Source organism: Symsagittifera roscoffensis, chromosome 7, assembly GCF_963678635.1.
Source record: "Symsagittifera roscoffensis chromosome 7, txSymRosc1.1, whole genome shotgun sequence".
Classification (NCBI taxonomy): Eukaryota; Metazoa; Xenacoelomorpha; order Acoela; family Convolutidae; genus Symsagittifera; species Symsagittifera roscoffensis.
Window position 1 is genome coordinate 21,112,966 of NC_087068.1, and position 23,467 is coordinate 21,136,432.

Here is a 23,467-nt window from a genome sequence, read left to right on the forward strand (position 1 = left end):
ACGGTTCTGCCGGTCATGATGTTAAAAAAGAATAACACCCAGGAGCGCCATAAAAACATCTATATAACATTCGCCCGGAAGTACATATCGACGGAAAATAAAGCTAGCTACAAAACGACTGGCCAGCGTCTAAACAAAGCTCTACATGTTTTTCACCGTCTCTACCAAAGCCAGTTCTTTTGGTGGTCTTTCTAACATCGGGTCGACAAAAACATTCCTGCTTTCGGCTTCGGTCAAAACACCCAGATTAACTTAATTATATGCAAGAATAGTGAGCTCATGGCTGGGTCTCAGCAACCCCAGACCACGAGGTCACTCCTAAAAACAGGGCTACTACTAATTACTATACTACTATTGTTTTTGTTCAGTAGATAAAAATCATCATCTCCATCGAAGATGGATCAACCTTTTCCCTCGACTCCTAGCTTCTCATTATCTGGAAATGAATCGAGATGTTTTTTAAATTCAATTCAGGGCATAACCAGAAAGCTAAAAGTTAGTTTTTATCAGTTCGAGTCCAAGCCTCAAGACCCCTCCGGATTCCTGAATTCGGGGAAATAACACTCTTATTTCCTCTCCGGAAGGCTGAATTCACAATTCTTTCACCCTTCACCGTTGGCGTGAATGGCTTTGTAACGATTGTTGCGACACAACCGTTACAACTCGAAGCGGTCTCTGTTAATTCTCTGTTGTGATTTTCTATTTCTCGTTGTTATCTCTATCGCAACTATTGTTGTTGTTGTTTCCACGGCAACTATTGTTGTTGTGTTTTTCTCCAGATTTTTCTTCAGAATGGCCGTTACAGCATTTCTCAGAAATGTGACGTCATCATTCGAAATTTTTAAAATTTAAAATACCAGAATATTCTGACCTTCACAGTTTGTCTAATCGTTCAAATAACGTCGCTAATCTGCCAAAACTGTCAACTCTCAAGGCCAGCGGCTAATAATTGGAAATGGCCTTTTTTGTCAATTCTGGTCGAATGTCACAGTGTGTGGAATTCACTATTTAAAACTGATGCAAAAACTAATGTGCCTACCAAATTGTTGTTATTTTTGAACAAAATTTTGGAAGCGGAATCTACTTTAAAAGCATCTAATTTGGTTACCAATTGGGTATGAAATATGATTTCGGATGTATGCCGTCTCCGCCGTTTAGGTTTCATCCCCATGGAAGCAGCTCTGCAACCTTTTCCCTTGTACAGTATGTCTCTCTCCAAACCAATGCTTGCAGAGGACTGAGGTAAAAACTGATTCACGACGCTTCATTGGACCAGATGCAAATCTCCTCAAAAGCCCAGAATTCCAGAGATCTTATCATTACCTGGATGCGTCTAATAAGGGCAGAGATCTGTCTTCCTACACGTACAAGGACGAAAAGGAAGCAGATCGGTTGGTAATTGAAATTTTGAAACAAAACAGTGGGCTAGAAAATCCGACTTGGGCTCAATTGACTTTCTTTGCAACATTTCTGAACTTACAGCTGATTGCATGCGAGCGTAATCACTTCGTGGGATCTGGAGAGTTTCAAGGATTCAAGAACTTCTATATCAAGCACTGTTTGATTGCAATGGCAAAGGACTTTGCTCTGCCCAGTTTGAGCATCGCTGACAATTCACCACTTTTCGGACTAAATGAAAGTACGAGTAACTACGAAGTGCACCAGATTCGAAGACGATGGGAGAGCAGTCCACATCCCTACGTCTTCATCAATTCCGACCAAATGACTTTCACTTTTCTAGGGGTGCGAATAACTAATTCCAACCTTCTAGACTGCAAAGGAAACTTGCTGGCCCAAAATGTGATGAGCACTGAGCTGCAAGACAAGATAAAACGTCAAGCAATAGACGAGAAAAATGTTTTGGATGAGAACTTTGATGAGCTTGAGCTGAAAGTGAAGCAATTGAAACTGTGTCGTGTACTGGGGGTAGAACCCAGTCGAATCCAGTTTGACGATACTTATGAGCTTACACAGGACAATGTGATGAAGCTATTGGCGGTGTACATGCGATTCAGATGCAACATACCAGTGGTCATAATGGGTGAAACGGGCTGCGGGAAAACGAAACTAGTCGAGTACCTGTGTAACTTATTGGCTAGAGGAGAAAATGTTGAAAATAAGAAAATCGTGAAGGTTCACGGCGGCATTACAATGCAAGATATTATTCAAAGCATAGAAGATGTTGAAAAATTGGCTATAGAAAACCGCAAAAAATTTGGAGAAGAGTTTTTCACCGTTCTGTTTTTTGACGAGGCGAATACAACAGAGGCAATATACGGTATCAAGGAGGTAATTTGTGATTTTAGCGTGAATGGTCGAAAACTAGATCCGAATTCGGGACTCAAAGTCATTGTTGCGTGTAACCCGTACAGAAAACACAAAGATAAAATGATCAAGAAACTTGAATCTCAGGGGCTTGGGTACCATGTCAAGGCCTCGGAAACGAGTGAAAAATTAGACTCCGACATCCCGATGCGCCACCTGGTGTACCGGGTGAACCCCCTGCCCCCAAGTCTGCTCCCATTGATTTGGGATTTCGGACAGCTTAGCAGCGAGGTTGAAAACAAGTACATTGAGCAGATTGTTTCAAAAAGAGCTGCCAGTATGAGCCTGACACCTGGTGATGTTCTCTTCATATGTCATGTTTTGAGTCAATCGCAAAATTTTCTCCGCGAAAACCGAGAAGAATGCCTGTTTGTGAGCTTGCGAGATATAGAACGCGCGATGACAGTTCTACAGTTTTTCCACTCAAAACTAGCGTTACTAATGACAAAAATGAAAGAAATGAGTCACAAACAAAGTGAAATGATCAACGATGTTGCAAGGCTAATGATTTTAACGCTCGGAGTATGCTATCATTCCTCTTTAGAAAGCCGCAGCCTGTTTCGAGATGTAATCGCAGCCTGTTTCACGGGCTCTTATAGTCTGCCCAATGGTCCAAACACTATTTTGAATGAACTTGAAATGTGTATGCAAGTTTTCATACAAAATATCATTTTAGACAGGAAAGCGAATATTGCAAAGAATCTAGCTCTAACAGAAAATGTGTTCATGATTATCATTTGTATTGAGTTGAGAATCCCACTGTTCCTGGTCGGCAAACCAGGCAGCTCGAAATCTTTAGCGAAGACCATTGTGATTGATGCGATGCAAGGAGAAAGTTCCCGAAACGAGTTTTTCCAATCTTTGAAGCAAGTTCAGATGCTCTCATTTCAGTGTTCGCCTCATACACAGGCAGATGGTATCATCAGTCTGTTCAAACAGGCGGCGCTGTATCAGGAAGGGAAAAACTTGCAGCAGTTTGTGAGTGTGGTGGTGCTGGACGAAATAGGCCTGGCAGAGGACTCAGCTAAGATGCCCCTGAAGACGCTCCACCCTCTTCTAGAGGAGGGCTACGTGGAGAATAAATCGGAAAAACAAGACTGGGGAAAAGTGGGCTTCGTTGGAATATCGAATTGGGCTCTAGATCCAGCCAAAATGAACCGGGGGATTTTAGTCAGTCGAGGTATTCCTAATTCAGAGGAGTTGGTAAAGAGTGCCAGAGGTATATGCCGAGTGGAAAATGAAGGGAAAATAATTGATGGACTTATTCAGCCATTGGCCGATGCGTACCAAAAAGTGTACAGTTCTCAAATTGAAAAAGGGCTTGCCGAATACTTTGGATTGCGAGACTTCTATGGCTTACTTAAAATGCTTTATAAGTTTCTGGTGTCAAATAGACACCGTGGAATCCAGTGGCAGATTATCCGACGTGCGATTAGAAGAAACTTCGGAGAAAAAGGAGTGGATTCTTTGACGGTGTTTGCCAATGAACTGCAGGAAAAGCGAGTTTTCGACGATGTGACTGTGAGTGATGCTGCTGACACTTTGCAGCTAGTGCATGAGAACATCCAAGAAGCCGAGGAAAGGTCAAAATTGACGGAAGAAGAACGAAGTTTGGACAATGAAAGCAGATACTTATTGTTAATGACTGAAAACTTTTCAGCGCTTCAGCTACTGCCCAAGGTTTTGAAATTGAAAGAATATGAGGTGATTTTTGGGTCATCGTTTCCTCATGATCAACAGTACATCCAGGTATGCAAGAACATTAATAGGATAAAAGTCTGCATGGAAACGGGAAAGACTGTAGTACTACTGAACTTGGGGTCGCTCTATGAGTCTCTATACGATGCGTTGAATCAGTATTACGTCTACTACGGAGGAAAGAGGTACGTCGATCTTGGCTTGGGGACAAACAGAGTCAAGTGCAGTGTCTCCGAGAACTTCAGACTCATCATGATTGAAGAAGAAAAAGTCGCGAGACACTTCCCGATTCCTCTTTTGAATCGGCTGGAGAAACATTTCCTAGGAATGGAATCCGTTCTAAACTCTAACTTAATGAAGCTACGAAAAAAACTGTCGGATAATTTGGAGGCGTTTTCAAATGTCCCTAGAACTGACAAGGAAGATTCTCTGTTTCATGTGAGGGATGCTTTTGTAGGGTATCAAATAGATACCACCGCTTGTGTGTTGATACAAGCTGAGAACAGCCTCCCTGTTAGAGCAACTGATGAACAGCTTTTGGAAGCAGCTAGCCTCAAACTGGTTCAGACATGTTCGATTGATGCAATAATTAGGTCAAATTGTGACGTCCCCTCTTTCAACTTGCACAACTTGAAGGAAATTTATGGTTCGCAAGGACGAAATAGTTTGTCTGAATTCTTGTGGGAACATTGCTACACTGGATTTAATGGCCCAACTCAGTCTGAGTTGATTGAAATTTCAACCTTCTGTAGAATACCTTCAGCCAGAGATATGAAACATTGCAATACTAGTCTAATGCAAAAAGAAAAAACACTGATGTCCCCCGAAAGGCATTTTGTAATCAATTTGAACGTATTCAAAACCGAAATTGAGTTTGCCGAAAGAGTGAAAGACTTCTATCGTATGGCAGCTAAGCACAAGCAGTTGACTAAAATACTTTTCATCACTTGCTCGAAAGGTCAAAAATTTGTTTCTCTGATTTCATCAGCAAAGTACAAACTTCAGAATCTGCATGCGGACTACAAAATTCCGAAACTGTACCACTTGTTCATTGTCGAGCTTCCGAGGAACTGGTATGAGTCAGACTACAGCAGTTTCTCAGTCGGAAAGTGGGAGAGTTTCCATATCGATGAGCTCCTAAGAGCAGAAGAGCTTCAAATTCTGTCCGAAGTTGCCATCAAGCAGAGTAGGACGCTGAAGGACATTTTTGCGCTTGAAAACGGCGAATGTAGTAAATTTCAAAAGAAACTGCTGCGTGAGGTAGTTTGCGAGGCAATAGGACAAGAATCGGGGGGTGACAAAATTCAAAAGGTGACTAATATATACCGTTTGCTGGACGAACGGCATGATCCGCGTTTGGAGACAGTGTTTCTACAGAAAGTGAGTGCGTTTATTGAAAAATCTGATGAAAATGCGGAGATTCAAAAGTGGGTCACCCAGAAAGCGGCAAACTTACAGGACTTGATTGAATCGGGAACCATTGAAACCGCTCTATTCAAGGAACTGCAGGCTAGGATAAAGCCTCACATAGCTGATTTCATGAAAATGATTGATCTCAACAATAACATCAAGCTGTTGTTCGAAGGAAAGTGGCAAAAAAACGCCTGGATGCGGTTGTTTACCATAAAAGACATATGTCGGGAGCGGACTGGAAACCTGAATGAAGTCAAGTTTGAGTCCGTTTTCCCATTCAGCAACGAAATCATTGTTAAATTGAGCTCCCAGTGGACCGATGCTCTGGAAAATTGTAACGATTTTGAATTAGACGATTGGCAGTTTTTCGTGCGTGAGTTTCATAAGCAAGAAAAAGAATTAGAAAAAGCAATTATTTCGATTTCAGAAGATAGAAGCGCTGTCGATGCTTTCATTCACGACTTGATCATGAACGAATTCATTTCAATGATGAGTAAGAGTTTTGTTCTGGACGAACATGTTGAAATGGCAAAAAAGTATCTGAAATTCATCATAGATAACCATTTAGCCGACTCCGAGACGCCCACTATAGCAGTTGCTTATGCCCATTTCAAGAAGTTCTCGCCGCATTTATATAAAGCAGCGCCAATTTTGAAGTTTTTTGGATCAAGCCTCAGAATTCTTCATCCTAACAACGGCAAAACGTTTGATTCAGTGGTAGCTAAAGTTGCTCTGGAGTTGACAGAATCGATAGCAGATAATCTAAAGCCTGCGAACCTTCGCCGCCAAGAAATTGAGGCGCTCGACCAGCGAGTATCTGTTCTTAAATTGTGCTCTGGAATCGAACTTGAAGTCGATGCTGCTTTCAAACTGAAGAAACTGTCCATGTTTTCAACATATTTAACCCAAATTTCTCAAAACTTAGATGACGATTTGACCGTTCAAATTGCTTGCACTGCTTCTGATAAAATCTATCAGTTTGCCGATACATCTAGCGCCGATGACAAAGTTTTCGGAACTGATCAATTCCGAGCTCAATTGCTGCTTTGTCTGAGTCAATCGGCAGCTGCAATCGAGCAAGCGACTGGCCAGAAGAGATGTGCTTTTTGCAAGTCACTAGTGAATAGTAATGAATCAGCCGCTTTTTCTCATGAATGCACCATGCAAGATGTACATTACAGCAACATGATTGTGGCTCCAGAAGGGCCTCAGAAATCAATCTGGAAACAGTTTTGGCTCAATATTTCAAATGCATTCCTGAGAATCGTCAAAGAAAATGTGATAAAAGTTTGCGATGAAGCTACGCTCCGCAATTACATTGAAGTTTGCCTGATTTATAAACGACGAAAAAGTAAAAAAGATGCGGCATGGATTACGGAACAGATCAAACAGGGGCTACTAACTTTTATAGCGACCAGCGAACATTGGGGAAAATCACTGGACAAACTCATTGTGAATATCGTAAACGACGATAAAAAGTCAAATATAATTGATCTAGCACGAACATACAAGCTGCTTTTGTCAGTTTTCGAATTTGTTTATCAACACGAAAGTTTTTTCGATTTAGATGATGTTAGTCAAGCTAAAAGCACTGTTAGTCAGATTCGATTAGTCGCTAAAGTGAAAATTGAACTTTTGGAATTTGTAAGCAAATCTGTTGTTCCTTATGCACAGGTCGAAGATGGTCACGTGCTTCACGAAACGATTCCCCGTATTGCTAAGGAAATATTAGAAAAGGGAGGAGAAAGCGCAGAATATGCTCGAAAGTATTTTATTCAGATCATTTGTCGTAACTTTGGTTTGGACATGTATCAAAAGGTGAAGTCAGTCCCACAACTTGAACCATTAATTCCCCGAATTCTGCTGATTTCTAAGAATGAAGGCTTCTCTGACGTTTTCCTAGTGCTGGGATCTAGCTATCAAATGCCGTTTAACAAAGCATATATTGAGTTGGTCACCAATGTTGACACAGCTATTGATACTTTGAGAGCAGTTAAAGATCTACAGTTAAGAAACTTGGTCGTCTACCAGTTGCTGGCGGAAATGAGGTCAAAACAGTTTGCAGCAAAAAACGCGACAAAGTTCGAGCAGCTAATAGGTGAAAATAGTAAAACAATGCGTTTAAGTATTAGCGTAACCAATAAAAACGATAAACTTGCTCCAAACATGGGCAATTTGAGGCACCTTCTTTTCTTCTTTCAAACATTTCTGGAGGTGAACGAAAACTGTGGGTTCATGAAACCCTTCAAAGACATCTTTGATGCAAGGGGAAGAGTGAACGGACTCTATCTGCCGACGTTCCCTGATAGCGGAGCGAGGCGTGCCAAAATAGTCGAGAATGCTCTGCAAGATGAATTGACGACTTGGAACAAATGCCCAAATGGTCATTTCTACATAATTTCGGCGTGCGGAATGCCAATGCAACGAGGTCTGTGTCCAGAATGTAAAAAACGTATAGGGGGCGAAGACCATGAATATGCAGCCGGCAATAAAATGGCAGCGAAGCGTGGTGGTAATGTAAGCGTGACAAATGAGACGTCAATAACTGGATATTCTGCAGAGCCTAACTTGAACTCTTTTGACAGAGATTTCCTTAACGCATTTAATGGAAGTGTGATGCAATTTTTTGTTCACGCGGTTTTGTATGTCTGCAAGCAACATGAAGAAATGTTGCACTGTGCTCGAAAGAATATAGCAGAAATTTCGAGGAATTCCGTTAATAGAAGTGAAGAAGACGTCATAAAGTTCCTGCTGACTGTTATAATCGATGCCTCGACAAAACCAGTACAAGGATCGTTCGATAACGAGGAACAGCGAGAATTATTTGAAATTGCTTTCATAGAAATTATTAACGATGCACAGCGAAAGTTGCCAGAAGTTATCTCAAATTACTATGGGATGTTTCAAAACGATTGCAGAAACGAGTCAAACAGCCTAAAGCAGTTTCTGGAAGATAATGAGGACAACTCTTCTGAGAAACTCGTCAACATACTTGAAAACAGAAGCTATTGGCGATTAATTCCTAAGGTGAGCTTGGCCGGTGTGCGAAGTGAGTTAAACATAAACGTTGCAAAGTACAAATTACTTGACTGTATCTTCAAAAATAAAGAGTGGATGACAAAACTTGCACATATTCCGGATCTATTTGAACTTTTCAACAACCTTGTTGAGTATTACGATCCGGATACATCAAATAGAGTGAAAACATTTGATGAATTTTCTCGTCAGACTCGAATCCCGGAGAAGGTGAGAAGGCGAATGAGAGAAACAGCTAGAGTTTTCTGTGAACTGTGGAACTCAGAAGTCAGACAAACGCCTTCGATTGGAGGTCTGAGCTGCGGCTACACAGACAGGTTGAACTTGGACTCTCCTTTGAAATATTTCCTTCCAACTCGCCATGTGAGCAACTGCTGTGCTCTGGTCACTGTGAATACTCTAGTCGACAAAAACAACGAATTCATTGTGGCTTACCGATCGGCACTGAAAATAGAAACTCCGTTAGTTTTTTTTTGTTATAAATGCCGGTTTTTCTACCTTAACTTACATTTTATAATTGGCGCTTTTAAATATTATCAGCTGGAAACCAAATAAGTATTAGTAAATACAACTTCACACCTAATTTCCTTTATCGCAATAATAACACTAACAGTAACGCGTGGTTTTACAAGGTGAATTATACAGAGCAAATAGGCTTGTCTTGGCCCAGTTAGTCCGTATATCAATTTTCATATCAATCAACTGTGTGAAGAAAATTTTTAGTGTTGGTGGGTCTCGAAATTTGGTCAGGCTCAAGTTTACTCTTTTGAGGTTTGACTTTTGATTTCTTCTCAAGTTTATTTCGTTTCCTTTGTTGAAGAAAGGCAAACTCCACTATCGAACACCGGAATTGTAAGGGTTACGAAAAAAGTAATCGAATTTTGGTTTGAAAATGGAATTTAATTATCAGATTTCCCAGCAGAACAAAAGATTTATCTATTGATACAATTTTCTCAAAGTTTTATCAAAAAAGTGTCAAGCATAAAGTGTTCTAACAATTCAAAGAGCTTAAATGCCATCAGTTTTTTTCGTAAGAATTAGAAATTGTGATTTTTTTGAACAACAAGTCAGTATTTTTTTCTGCTTACGCGCGTTCGTTGATTTTTTTCCTACTTTTGTCTGTTGGCTATGTTTGCCGTTTTCTTGTGTTTTTAGTGTTTGCAAAGGGAAGCTTCCCCTCTGTTTAACTTTCAAATACTGGTTTTGCAGGTATGTCGAATCGAATTTTTCCTATGAGAAAGCGAACATGTCTGCTTGGAACTTTATAGTTCAGTAATACAGCGTTTAGTATGATCTATCATGATATGTTATTGTTCAAATTGCATAGGATATTTCTTCTGAAGTGTAGTATAACAAAGCTGAAAGCTAGTGACTGAGATTTTTATCTGATTGAATATAACTAACTGCAGTCAGATAAAAAAAATTGCCTTTATATGGCGTCCAGCTAGATTGTAAATTATACAGTTTAATAGAACTTTGAAGGGCTTGAAATTATTGAGCGTTATTTTCTCTTAATAATTTTTTGTCTTTTTTTTGATTTTTTTGAGAATTTTTTTCCTGCACTGTGCTATCTTGCAAAAAAAGTTAATTGTCAGAAAAATATGGTCCAATTACGTTTTTTCAAACCAATTCATAGCTTACGACCGTGATAAACGTTTGTCCATGATTCCTTGTTGCTTAAATTATACAATTCCTGAACGTAGTCCTTTACGATGCTTCAGATAGTATAACGTAGTTGTTGCTCTGTATCTCAATCAACCAAAAAACAGCCAAAATGGCCAGAAAAATATCGGAATTTTTTGTATCTCGCCAGGTTAAATGTTTTTCAACAAACTGTTTTTGCATGTTTAAGGAAAGCATTTTTTGACTTTGAAGCTATATCGTATTTTGCATTGGTTAAGAATTTTTTTTCTCGATTTTTCAGTATAAATTCAGTGTTTTTTTTACCAATTTTAAAATCAGCAACCCAATAGTGGGATGCTGTCAGGCTTCTTCCAGGTGTTGCAAATTACGCTTCCAATTATGAATGCACAAATCCTTTTAGTATAAGAGACGACGATTTTAGTCTTTTTTTTCAAAGTTCTCAAAAAACTCAAATGAAAAATCAATTCACAAAATTTGAAATTCGCAACCCTGTTATTGGATGCTGTCTGAGTAGTCTCAAGGGTTGCCATTTTTGCCTCCACGTGTGACTGCTCAAATTTTTGTAATTTTCCAGATATTGTTTTTTTGTGATTTTTTTTCAAAAAAATTTTGGAAAAAATAATTTTAATTTTCTTTACAGAATTTGAAATTCCATACCCTTTAGCTGGTTGTTGTCGGAGTACTCTCAGTGGCGGATAATCTTGCCTTCAAATATGACTGCTCAAATAGTTAATTTTTTTCTAAATATGAAGTTTTTATGATTCTAATGAAGTTTTAAAGTTCTAAAAATTAAAGTTCTCAACGCTGTAGTTGAGTACTGATCAAACTCTCAAGTGGTGCAACTCTTGCGTCCAAATGCGACCGCTCAATTGCTTCTAGGCGTTCAAGTATGATAGTTGGGTCACAAAATTTGGATGGGTCCCTGAACTATTTTTTTTGCGCTTAAAGTTTTCGGAAATAGGGTAAGTTTTTGTTTACTTGTTTTTGAAACTTTCTAAAAAATGGCGGGTTTCATCTTTCATGCTTGCTTTTTTTTAGGCATCCAACTATCATGCTTGTAGCCTTTTAGTTTCCGAAAGGTGACTTTTCTTATGTCATTTTATGAGTTGTTAGAAGTTCGAAGCACCGCAGGTGCGTTACACGCTAGTATTACTTAAATTAGAGATTTCAAGACAATTTATAACATATCTTACTATCCCACGCGAGATTGTTCCACTCAAAAGAAGCCCGGCAGACAAAATAGCCCTGGACGAAGTAATCCATGCAAAGTAAACGTCCCATCTGAAGAAATAAAGCAAATAACACAATAAAATTTCCTGGTAAATTTACCATATATTCATCTCAAAGCAATTTAATTATAAACGTAGTTTTGTGCTAACTTGAACCTACCATAACTGTGCCGTAAAAGCAGTAGTTACTGTAAATTTTAAGCTCCAAAAACCTTTAAATGTTAAGTACACAATTTAAAAATTATCTTAAATTTAACAAATTCAGATAAATTTATCTTTTTAATTTTTTTATAAGGCTAGCTATCCTTGAAATCAGCAAGAAAAAACAAAAATTATTAGATGATTTTTTATTATTTGGAGAATTTGAATGAGCTCAGTGATTTATTGCACATTTTAGTCTTACTGTTATTTTTTCTTAATTAAATATTTCAGAAATAGTTTACGCTCAATCATAATTTTTTGCGGCTTTTGATTTTTGATTCTTTTTCTAGATTCAATTCAAATACATTTGCATTACCAAAGGACCAAAATTCGCGGGAAAAAAGCTTGAGTGATTTTTCGTTTCTAAAATATCCTGATTTCACAATTCTCAGCGGAATAAAATGTTATCGATTGACCTAGTTTTTTCTAATGGATTATCTGATTATTTGATTCTTTAACGCTTCTCTAACGTTTTTGCTATGTTTTGTGAAATTGCAGCTTAAAAATTTATGCAAGAAGTTATTCTGTCCTTTAAAAAACAGCTTCTTACATTAACGATAAAAACCTATGTTTACCTTATTTATGTCAAAACACCGTTTACCCTACCTTATAAAGCAGGGTGTACCTTTACACGTCTTATAGATAAACAAGCTTGAGAAAATTTTTAACTTAACCGACTTGAGATAAATGTACCCTATTTGTTTGTAAATCTGAAAAGTCTCAGAAAGGAAAGAAGTTTTGCGATGTTTTGGTTTTGTCCAAATGAATGAAAATTGTTGAGCGACCAAATAGGTTTGCTCACGATCATTCTTCTTATACTTAACACAAACAACAAGCTTTGGCTGCTATCAAAGTTATTAAAGAAATCGTACTTGGTCATTTCAAAATTTTACACGAAAAAATGTTAAATGGCAGTTTTATCACCTCAAATGCAGTTTTGGTCGGTTCAGGAACGGTTTTGGTAATTTGAATATCTTTTCGGGTGTCAAAAATTGACCAAATGGTTGTCTGCACTTTAAAGTTTCGAACCGCAAAATCGTACTTAATTGAACTTGCATATTTTTTCTAGCATTATAATCCAATTTTGTGTATGAAAAATATTGTTTTGTCCATCTTCACACTGCCAAGCTTCCGAGCGTTAGTGTACTGAAACGAACCTTCTTTTTTCTAACTTAACTCGCAAATAAAAGTGTTCACTTATATAGAAGTTTCACCTTAGCAGTGGAAATTGCATAGTATCTGTTCTCTGCTATGTATTTGTGATAAATTAAGCGTTCGTGGATGAGTAGTTATTGCGTGAGAACCTCAATCTCTATGTCGCAGTAGGGGCGTAGGTTCGAATCCGAGACTTAGGGGAAGGTTTAATAAATCGAGGCTTATTTATACTTTTTCATTTTGCACTTTATAGAGCTGCTTTCTGTCGTGTTTTCGCTAGTGTTTGCGAAGCACAGCTTCGCCTCTGTGTTAGTTATATATTTTAAAAAGAAATGAATCACTATTAAATAACCTAAGCCTTTTTAATATGTTATTTGGCGCTAATTTTATACAAATTGATACTCTTAGATAATTGTAAATTCTGTAGAGGGTTAGAATTGAGGAGTAAAAATATATTTTTTGTTAAGTTCCGGAGATACTTTGTGTTCTAGAGCTATGACGCTGAAAAATGGTGTCGTGAAGAAGGAGCATGTTGTTTGCGTGCCCAATGTCGAGCGGGAGTTGCTCTCAGTTCTTGCCAACTTCGCAACAATAGACAATCAGTCAAAACGAGTGAACTTCGACTTAAATGCGATAGAATGCGCGATTGGCCATCAGTTTTTCCTGTTCAAGCCTCTAATCAGCATGAATGTAAGATCATTGAAACCTAAACTTAAGATCAAAAACCATAACCCCATAACCGCTCTATCGATCATAAGAAAACCCGGCAAACGAAAAGACTTACTGGATAACCAATCAGATGGAACTAAAAGTTTTCTCGCACCTTATAAGGCCAATGAGCATTTGCAGTATTGGGTTATTCAGACCATGGGTTTTTTTGGTAAAACAAGTGCTAGTTTGACCAGGCTTTATTCTACATTGCTGGTACAACTTTAAACTTTTGATGCTTGATTTTCAGACTTTTCGCCACTTGGAGGGCAAAGTACATTTGTTAATCACAGGTTTATCGCAAACAAGGGAAATCTTACTTTTCCGTTGAAAATTTTACTTTTCCGCTTTTTTATTAGAAAAATCAGGGACCACAAATAATCATGGGATGAGTCGAGTGATATATCTTATGATCGCCCTAAAGATGATCATTTATAAGATGGTCCTTTATGGATCATCTTTAGATTCCTGAAAAATGGTTTGATAAGAGTTCAGCTAATTTAAGTGAGATTGAATCAAGGTGGTCATTTCTGGATCATCTTTAGATTTCCGAAAGATGGTTTGATAAGAGTTGATCTAATCTAAGTTATTATGACTCAAGGTGGTCCTTTATGGATCGTCTTTAGATTCCCGAAAGATGGTTTGATAAGAGTTGACCTAAATTAAGTTAGATTGACTCAAGCTGATCTTTTATGGTGATCCGTAGTATGATGGTGTTTGCCTTTAAGTTGTGGTAAGCTCCCCTGCACAAACTGTTAGGCCAAAACTTTTTTACACAAAAAGTTATGACCCTCGAAATCTCAAGTTTGCGATTTTTCTACCTTTATTTTTCAAAACTTTGACTTTTCTCGAAAATTTTATTGCCTCAACAAACTCGAATTAGGGCAAGCTCTTTTTTTAGTGATAAGCTCAAATATTATAACGCAAAAACTTATGACCCTCGGAAGTCGTGTTAGTGACTTTTTGACCGTTTTTTTTCAAACTTTTTGATTTTTCTCAAAAACAACCGTCCCATATCTGATATTATGTTTTAATAGGTAGAACGGGTTGTGGTGCGCTCCCCTACCGAACAATTTAAGTCCAAATTTTTTTTTTACAAAACTAAGTTATGGCTCTCGGAAAAATGAAATTTTCGATTTTTGACAAATTTAAAAAAAAACTTTTTTGACTTTTCTCGAATACTATCCTCTCAAATCCGAGATGTTGGGTTCAATGAAAAGTTATGATTGCTGGAAGCTCCTCTGGACAAGCGGCTATTCACAAAATTTGAAATGTAACGATCTTGGATAAAAAAAATTATGAGATATCCAGCAACTTTCCTAAGTAGAATTTTATCAAGTTTAACCATTTCACGTGAAAAAAGGTAAGTTGATTAAGACAAGCCGCGATCGTGCCAAATTCGATTGAACGTCCGCCTTGAAGCTCAAGTATAAGCTTTTACAAATTTCCATGTTGCTGATTGGAAATTAGTTCATCGGTTTTGGAAACTTCAAAAACGCTCGCGATTTTATGAAACAAAAAATGTGAAAACAAGGAAGATGAAATAAAATCGAAAACAAAAATTTATTCTATACTAAAAGATCGTTTTCAAAGCTGAATTTTGATGTGCAAATATATGACACACACACACTTGCTGTCTTGAATTAATTCGCCTTTTTTCTGCATGCTCTATGTAACCGAAACCCCCAGAAATAACACTTACATCTTCCGCCGATGACTTCCAGCCTTTGATCCAATCGCACGACTTAAAACTTGCCGCCACTACATTGTGTGATTATCTCAAAAAACTACAGGACTTTCTGCAAGCAGGTCTCTTGATTTTTCTTCCGCCAAGGGTATAGTCAGCTTGTTTACTTGTCAGAAAAAGAATTCAACCTTCTCCCAAAGTAGTAATGCGTGTTGGCTTTTACCAGTGCAGAAGCACTCTAAAATTTTCGCTGTGTATTTCGACCCAGTACTTCTTTTCTCCGAACACTGCAGACTATCTGCCAGTAAACCATGCGCGGGATACCGTTCTCGAAGGCACTCTTGGTCACAAATTGGGACCAGTCGAAAAAGTTTAGTATTACCTCTAAAACTTTTGTTTGACCGATTTGATTATTGATTAGGCCTATTCAGCGTAGGCTCATGCTTTCAGTGATACCTCCATTAGTAAACTGGAATAGTGAAAAATGCAGCACTTTGGATAGTGACCGGTTGCACTAAAATGAGCCCCATTGACCACCTACACTCAAGAGTGCAAATTACTTATTGTGAGAAGTCATCATAATATGCTTGCATCTCAATTAACTCTCAAAACTCACGTACGTCATGTTATTTGTGTTGCTTTTTATCCCTACTTGCCAAACCTCCTTCTGAAAACTACGCCAAAACGTTATGGACAATTACATGAAAGAGCTCCAACAGACAGATTTTAAGTCAGGCAAACGAATTCAATTTTATAAACAATTTTGACCAGCTTTTAGAGCATCTACAGATTTTAGAGTTTTTACCAGAAACCAAAGAAACAGAATTCTAAAAGCCAGGTTGCCACCAAAAGTGTTCCCTTTAAAAGACCGCCTGATCGAAAGTTTTTCCCCACCGAAAAACTGCCTAATGTCTATAAAAGAACTGACTCTACCCCGCTCAACTAGGCACACCCTCTCTTATATAAGATCAGGCTACAGTAACTACCATATGAAATAAATAGCATAGGTCCGAAAGTTCCCCCTAAGTGCCCCCAATACCCAGCACCCCACACTGCGCTACATCTTTTTTACTGGCCACAAAAACCATTTTTCTGACCTGAAAAGACCTGCGGCTCCGGCCGATAGAGACCGCAACGTTCCTTAGACTCGGCGAGAGCATGTCTGACGCTCCCCAAATATCGGGATGAAATCAGATGGCAAATTTTTTAATGATGGCAATCCTAAAAAATCTTGAAAAGATTTCTCTTATACTTTTTAAACCTTTCGGGTTAATTTGATTACCCTTGCAACCAGCAAGGGTATTGCAATCGGATACTTTACTTTTCACCGTAAACAATTTTGTACAGGATGGTCTCGGCACGTTGCACTCTGAACTGCAGCAGTCGTCTCTCTGCTGAAAACTGCAACAGACAATTTTTGAGCATGTTAACATTTTGAATATCCATTTTATTCAAAATGTTTTTTAAGTTGGTTGTAATTTTGCCAGCTTGTTTTTTTCACTTCTTTTTTCAAAATTTTTTCATTTTCTTTTTTCTCAGTTAAATAAATTTCTGCGTATATTTTTCGGTTTATTGGCCTCATATGGAGTTCTTTAATAAGCGAAAACAGTTTGGCACGTTGGTGTCGGATGAATGGGATGAGAGTCTAAAATTTTATTTAGTTTTTAAGCTTTTTTCTTTCTTTTCAATTTCATTTTTTCCATTTGTTTCCTTTTTTCTCGATTTTGGTCTTTAAGTTTTGGACTGTTTTATATCGGCTGATTGGCCACATATTTTTTCGTTTAATAAGCAAAAAAAATTGTGTGCTTGTGTGTGTATTGAAAGGGATGTAGTTTTAAAATATATTTTATTAGTTTGTAGTCAGAAAAGTCTTTTTTTTTATTTCATTTTTGTTTTTACATTTTTTTCTCGGGTTGATAAGTATCGGTCTATTTTTTATCGGCTTATTGGTCTCATTTTTTTTCATTTGACGAGCAAAACAAATCAAGTTTTTTAAAAGCTATTTTTTTCTCGTCCGAAAGGGTTTCCTCTCAGGTATTTTTGTCGTGTTTACAGCTTGATTAGTTTTCTTCAGATTATGTTTTTACCTTTTATTGTTTTGGTGTGAGTTTTTGATACTTTTTTTCGTTGTGATAGATTTCGGCATTTCCCATTTTTTTCCGTTTTTTTCGAGCTTGGCTCTTTTGTATTGTATCGCAAACAGCTCGAAGCGCAGCTTCGCCTCTGTGTTAAATGTTTTCTAGAGCTTTTATTAGATTTCTACAAACTTCAGCCAGCATCAAATTGAAGTGCAAGGTGTAAAATCAATATTATTTATATTAACCATATCTCATCTATTTTGTTTTGCAATGCGGGCTTCACTATCTCGCTATGCTTAAGCTTTTTCATTGTACTATTTTTGAATGTTTGACGAAAGAATTTTTGCACGGTTAAGCTATATCGTATATTGTAATGGCTAATTTTCTTTTGATTTTTCATTTTGAATTTATGTTTATTTCACAGAGTTTAAATTAAGGAACCCAATTGTAGGATGCTGTAAGGGTTGTCAATTATGAAGGCCCAAATCCTTTTTAGTCTATGGCAATTTATTGTGATATTTCAGAAAGTTTTCAAAAAACTCAAACTAAAAAAAAATTACAAAATTTGAAACTCAACCCTGTACTCTCAAGAATTGCGAATCGCGCCTTTAAATATAACTGCTCAAATTCTTGTTGTTTTTGAGATATGGTGTTTTTTGTGTTTCTTTTTTCAAAGTTTTTCAGAAAACCTTGTTTACTTCTTGCCTATTGATCTAGTTTTCTCAAACTGTGTTTATTTGAACAAAAAATTGTCCATGATAAATTGTTCTAGGAATGCAAAGACATTTAAGGCCATCTATTTTTTTCTTCGAAATTCAAAAACTGAAGGTTTTTGGAAAAAAAACAGTCAGTTTCCTCGCGTTCATTACTCTTGTCCAATCTTCGATTGGCTGTTTTTTTTTTACTTTTTCAATCAAAGGAGAATAATGGTGTGGGGGAGTAATTATTCATGTTTGCGTTTTCATCTGTCAATTACAGACCCCCAGCAAATCTTAGCCCACCACATCATACAAAAGTAAGGGATAAAATTTCTTGTCAACACTGAAAGGGGCGGATCCAGGATTTTCTCGAGAAGGGGGTGGATTTTAGGTCGACCAAATTGATTTTCCTAGCTCTCCCAAAGTTTTAAAAAGACCCGGTCTTAGCCAAATTTTCTGCGCCGCAGGAAAAAAAAAGCAGGCCAGAAAAGGCATTCTTAGGTACTTTTTAAAACATTTTGACCACAAAATTGCGCTTTTTTGGCGCGCGCTCCCCCCTCATATAAAGTATATTGGCGCCAAAGGCGCCTTTAGAACGTTTTTAGGATCCGTCACCAAAAATGGAAATAGTACAAAGGAACGATGGTGCATTGAATTCCCTAAAAAGCCCTGGCGCTTCAGGTTTTTAGTGTTTCATGCCCAGCTTCAAAATTATCAAAACAAGACAAGTCCCTTGCAAGAATTTCTCTAGACAAAAACATTATTAAAGGTTATATCTAATCTAATTTTTTTATATATGCGTGTGACATGTATCTTGCCATGATTAAGCATTTTTTTAAAGACAGTTAAAGGCATAACGTATCTATGCGTGGTTAAGCTATATCGTATATTGCTATGCTTAAGATTTTTTTTTGCAGTTTGAATCTAGTGTTTGTTCCACCGAGTTAAAAATTAGCAAAACAATTGTGGGGTGCTGTCAAAGTTCGGCCAGGGTTGCGACTTTTGTCTCTTTTTATGAATGCCCAAATCCTTTTAGTGTACGAGGTACGACGTTTTTGTGATTTTTTTCAAATGTTTTCAGAAAACTCAATTTACAGAATAATTTACAATTTTAATGTAGTTGGTCATGTCTAGTACTCACAAGGATTGTGAATCTTGCCTCCAATTATGACTGCTCAACTCCTTGTAGTTTTCCAGACATGACGTTTTTCTGATTTTTATCAAAATTTTTCAGAAAACTCCATTTAAACTTTTTTTTCAAAAAATTGAATTTTTTAACCCTCTAGTTGGGTGCTATCAGAGTACTCTCAAGAATTGCGAATCATGCCTCTAAATATAACTGCTCAAATTTTTGTTGTTTTTTAGATATGCTGTTTTTTGTGTTTCTTTTTTCAAAAATTTTCAGAAAACCCTGTTTACTTCTTTTTCAAAATTTGAAATTCCCAACCTGTAGTTGAATGCTGTCAAGGTACTCCTAGGGGTTGCTAATCTTGCCCAAATATGACGTTTTTTGTGATTTTTTTTTTTCAAAAATTTTCAGACAGCTTAAATTATTTTTTTTTCGAAATTTGAAATTCCCAACCCTGTACTTGTGTGCTGTGAGAGTACTCTCAAGGATTGCGAATCTTGCCTCTAAATAGAAGTGCTCAAATCTTTGTATATTTTGAGATCCCTACCCTGTAACTGGGTGCGCCAGAATACTCCTCCAAATATGACTTCTCAAATATTTTTAGTTTTCGAGATTTTACTTCTGTATTTTTTATTGGAAAAATATTGGAAAAGATAAGTGGAAAATATGAAGTTCTCAATCGAGTCGTTGGGTACTGCGAGGATACTCCCAGGAGCTGCAAATCTTGCGTCCAAATGCGACTGCTCAAATGATTCTAGTTTCCAAAATTTTTTTTTTCAAAAGTTTTCAAAAAAATTCACAAAATTTGAAACTCCTGACTTGATGAAGAGAAAAACTTATCGTCAGCGTATCGAGGCGTCGCGATTCTCTAAATATGAGTGCTCAAATCATTTTAGTTTCCGAGATATGACGTTTTTTTTTGGTTTTTTCAAGTTTTTTCGGGAAACTTCGGTTTGAAAAACTCACGAAATTTAAAATTACCAGCCCTATAGTAAGCTGCTCTCAGTTTAGTAAGGTGCTCTCAGATTACGCTCAGTGGTTGCAAATCTGGCTCTGAAATTTCTCCAGATGCCCTTTAATTTTTTGAGATATGGCGCTTTTATGAATTTTCAAAGTTGGAATTGAGAAAAACTATTAAATTTGAAATTATCAACCCTGTAATTGGGTACTGTCAGAGTACACTTAAATGATGCAGATCTTGTTTCCAAAATGTGCTGTTTTTTATGAGTTGTCAAAAATTCGAAGCACCGGAGGTGTGTTACACGCTAGTAAGTATTAATGGCTGGTAGTTGCATAAGGTTTTTCATTTTTCGTTATGTTATGGCTAAGTTGAGTTTCCTGTAATTTGTAATTTTTTCCCAGGCTCTTGCCCCTTTTACCCACCCTTTTCAAAGTTTCTATTTACTGTGTACTTCCATCTCCCCTTACGGCTAAAAGCGTTATTTTTTGCACTAAATCCGAGAACAAATGATTTATTGAATATATACTCAAGTTTTATTGCATTATGACAACGTTAGAAGTTTTTCAATGCTGAAACTCATATAAGGGGGCGGAGAAGTGCAAAAGAGCCTTTTTCCAATTGTTTATTGGTTTTATTTTTAGAAATATCAGGTATTCAGACAAGCCTTCAAATTTTCAAATGATGTTTAGGTAATGAAACTGCTGACAAAGTCTTCAAGCACCAAAAACGCACTGAGTAACGCCCGAAATTGCATCGCTTCGGAGGAGGTAATTTTGATTTTAGTGTCACAATCATTCTCATGTTAAGTTTGAAATTGCGAGAAGACCCCGGCCTTTTCCCTCTCCCAGCAATTGGGCAACCCAAAAGCCGTCCAAAAAATTATTTATTTAACTACAATTCGGCTGACTAAATTTCCAATTTTTTCGACAAAGTTGACGAAATTTTACCTAAATCTGAAGCGAATTTTTTTAAAAGACCGATCAAGATAACTGAGTAAATGTAACTGAACCTTCCACAGCAAGTATTGTTTCTTTTTTCTCAATTGTAATCTTATTGAAGCTCTGTGGGTAGTCGTTTTAAATTGCGGTGAATATATCAGCACACCGAAATTGTAGCTTTTATCAAGAATCAGATCACAGAGTTTAACTTGGAGAGTGAAATTGGTGTTGTAATTTTGTGTTTATAAAGCGAACATAGTTCAGAATGTTATATATGTCGTGATGATTTTTTTCTTCAAGAAAAGTCTTAAAAGGCTCTAATAACTACAGAAGTGCATTCATACATTATTGCATTTATGAATGCTTTAAGGTAAATATGGACTGTTCTATTTCAATTCGATTTCGTCTGCTGAAATTGTGGTAAGTTGCGCTCTCCAATTACCAAAGTCTGAAACTCACGAAAACATAATCGTTTTCTAGTGTCGAAAGCAGAATCTGATTTCCAAATTTTCCAGTGGAATTCGTTTCATTTTTCATAGTGAAAAAATAGAAACAATTTTAAATCAAATTGTTTTATTATTTTTGTTATTAAGAAAAATGAACGTAATCAAGACTCCTATATAGGTCTTGATAATTTTTTTTCAGAAAAAAGCCTTAAAAAGTTCTAATAAGTTTGGATGTCCATTCGTACAATTTATTGCATTTATGAATGCACTTGTGTTATATGCACTTTTAGAGCTCAATTAAAACAAATCTGATGAAATTAACGCAAATGTCACTTCAAATAGGAACGTTGAAATGGCGCAAAAAAACAACAGGAACGACCTTTAAGTTTGAAAAGGGAATTTATATTTTTTTATTTCCCAGCGGAGCAAAAACTTTTCCAATTGATCCAAATTTTTCCAACCTAAGTTGCTAATGCAAGTGCTCATTTGGTGGCACTTAAGCTATAATCACAATCTGAAGCATTGGAAATTTTGTAGCATCTGTTCTCTGCTTAATTTGTGGCAAGTGTTAGTGAATTTTTTAGCGTCATTGGCTGAGTGGTTAGTGCGTGAAACACATAAATTGTAGGTTACAGGATCGAATCGGACACGTAGCCGAAATTTTACTAATTCGAAGTATATTTCTACTTTTTCTTATTTCACTTTATAGAACTGCTTTTTTGCCGTGTTCTCGGTAATCTTTGCGAAACCGAGCTTCACTTCTGTGTCTCAAATTTGTTTTTTCTTCTAATCAAAATAGCACCAATCAAAAAATTATTTTGAAATTCAAAGAGCTATAGAGTCAAATTTATCGTCTTCAGATTTCGAAAAATTTTTCAGAAAAAAAGTCAGTTTTTTTCAGTAATCTTTTCCTGTTTCTTCGCGTTGTTTACTTGTTTTTAACTTTCAGTTGACTATGTTTTTAAATGTCAATAAACGTAGTTCAGACTCATATATAGGTCGTGACGATTTAATAACTCTTTTTTTTCAGGAAAACCATAAAAACCGTCCAGGCTCTTTTTTCTCGCGGGTTGATTTGTAATTTTTTTTTTCAGTTCATTTCCTTTGTTGAACAGAAGGCAAACTCCACTATCGACAAATAAAAGTTTAAATTCACGAAAAACATGATCGACTCCTAGTTTCGAAAGGGGAAACTTGATTTTCAGATTTTCAGCAAAATAAAAAAAAACTTTTGATCTATTAACTTTTAACTAATATTCTAGTTTGCTCAATTTGGGTAAATTTCATCATAAAAGTGTCAGCTATCAATTTCTCTGGTTCAAAAAGATTAAAGAGATTAGAGGCCGTCTATTTGAGTTGTTGGGCTATCTTGTCAACTTTTGTCTGATTATTATGGTTGCGCCCGAAGGGTGCAGTTGTCATGCAAAAGTCACTTAAGCTATCATGTTAATTCAGTCTGATTTTCCCGAAAAATGTAGTTTGTATCAGATCTTAGAATTTAACTTGGAAAGCGAATGTTCAAAAGCGATGGTATGAATTCGTGTTTAGGAGTCCTTGAACGTGGTTCAGAACCTTATATAGGTCTAGATGATTTTAATCATCAAGAAAAGTGTTAAAATGCTCTAATTACTACAAAAGTGCATTGAAACATATTAATGCATTTATGAAAGCTTTTAGGTAAACTTGCGTTCTCCAATTACAAACGGGCAAATGACGCTTAAAGGCGTGAACAAATTCTAGTTTCGAAAGTGAAATTTACTTCCAGGTTTCCCAGAGGACTAAAAGCTCTACCTATTATTCTAGTTTTCTCAGATTGAGTAATTTTTTATCAAAAGTGTCAACCATCAATTCTTCCAGAAATTTAAAGAGCTTTACAGCCATCTCTTTATTAACAGTTTTTAGACCAGTAGAGGAGCATCTGATTGTTAAGCCCACTTTTTTCTGAGCATTATAATTGCGCCCGAAGGGCGTAATTTTCATCTACAAGCTACCTAAGCTGCCATGCTCATTCAGTCAAATTTGCCAGGGGTGTGCGTCTATTGCTACCGAAAACCGAGAAAAACTGCCCAAGGTAGGGAGGGTGTGATGCTTATCTGTAGGTTTTAGTTTTCTCAAATTGGG

At 36.9% G+C, this 23,467-nt stretch overlaps 1 protein-coding gene across 1 annotated transcript in view; it reads left to right on the forward strand.

The window, feature by feature from the left end:
- The window catches only part of LOC134851948 (E3 ubiquitin-protein ligase rnf213-alpha-like), a gene marked incomplete at its 5' end in the record, with an annotated part of 191,973 nt that overhangs the window by 156,963 nt on the left and 11,543 nt on the right, over positions 1–23,467 (forward strand). Inside the window, 3 exon segments of the mRNA XM_063868223.1 lie at positions 1,159–8,933; positions 13,193–13,391; positions 20,652–20,729. Coding sequence (XP_063724293.1) covers positions 1,159–8,933; positions 13,193–13,391; positions 20,652–20,729 — 8,052 coding nt within the window.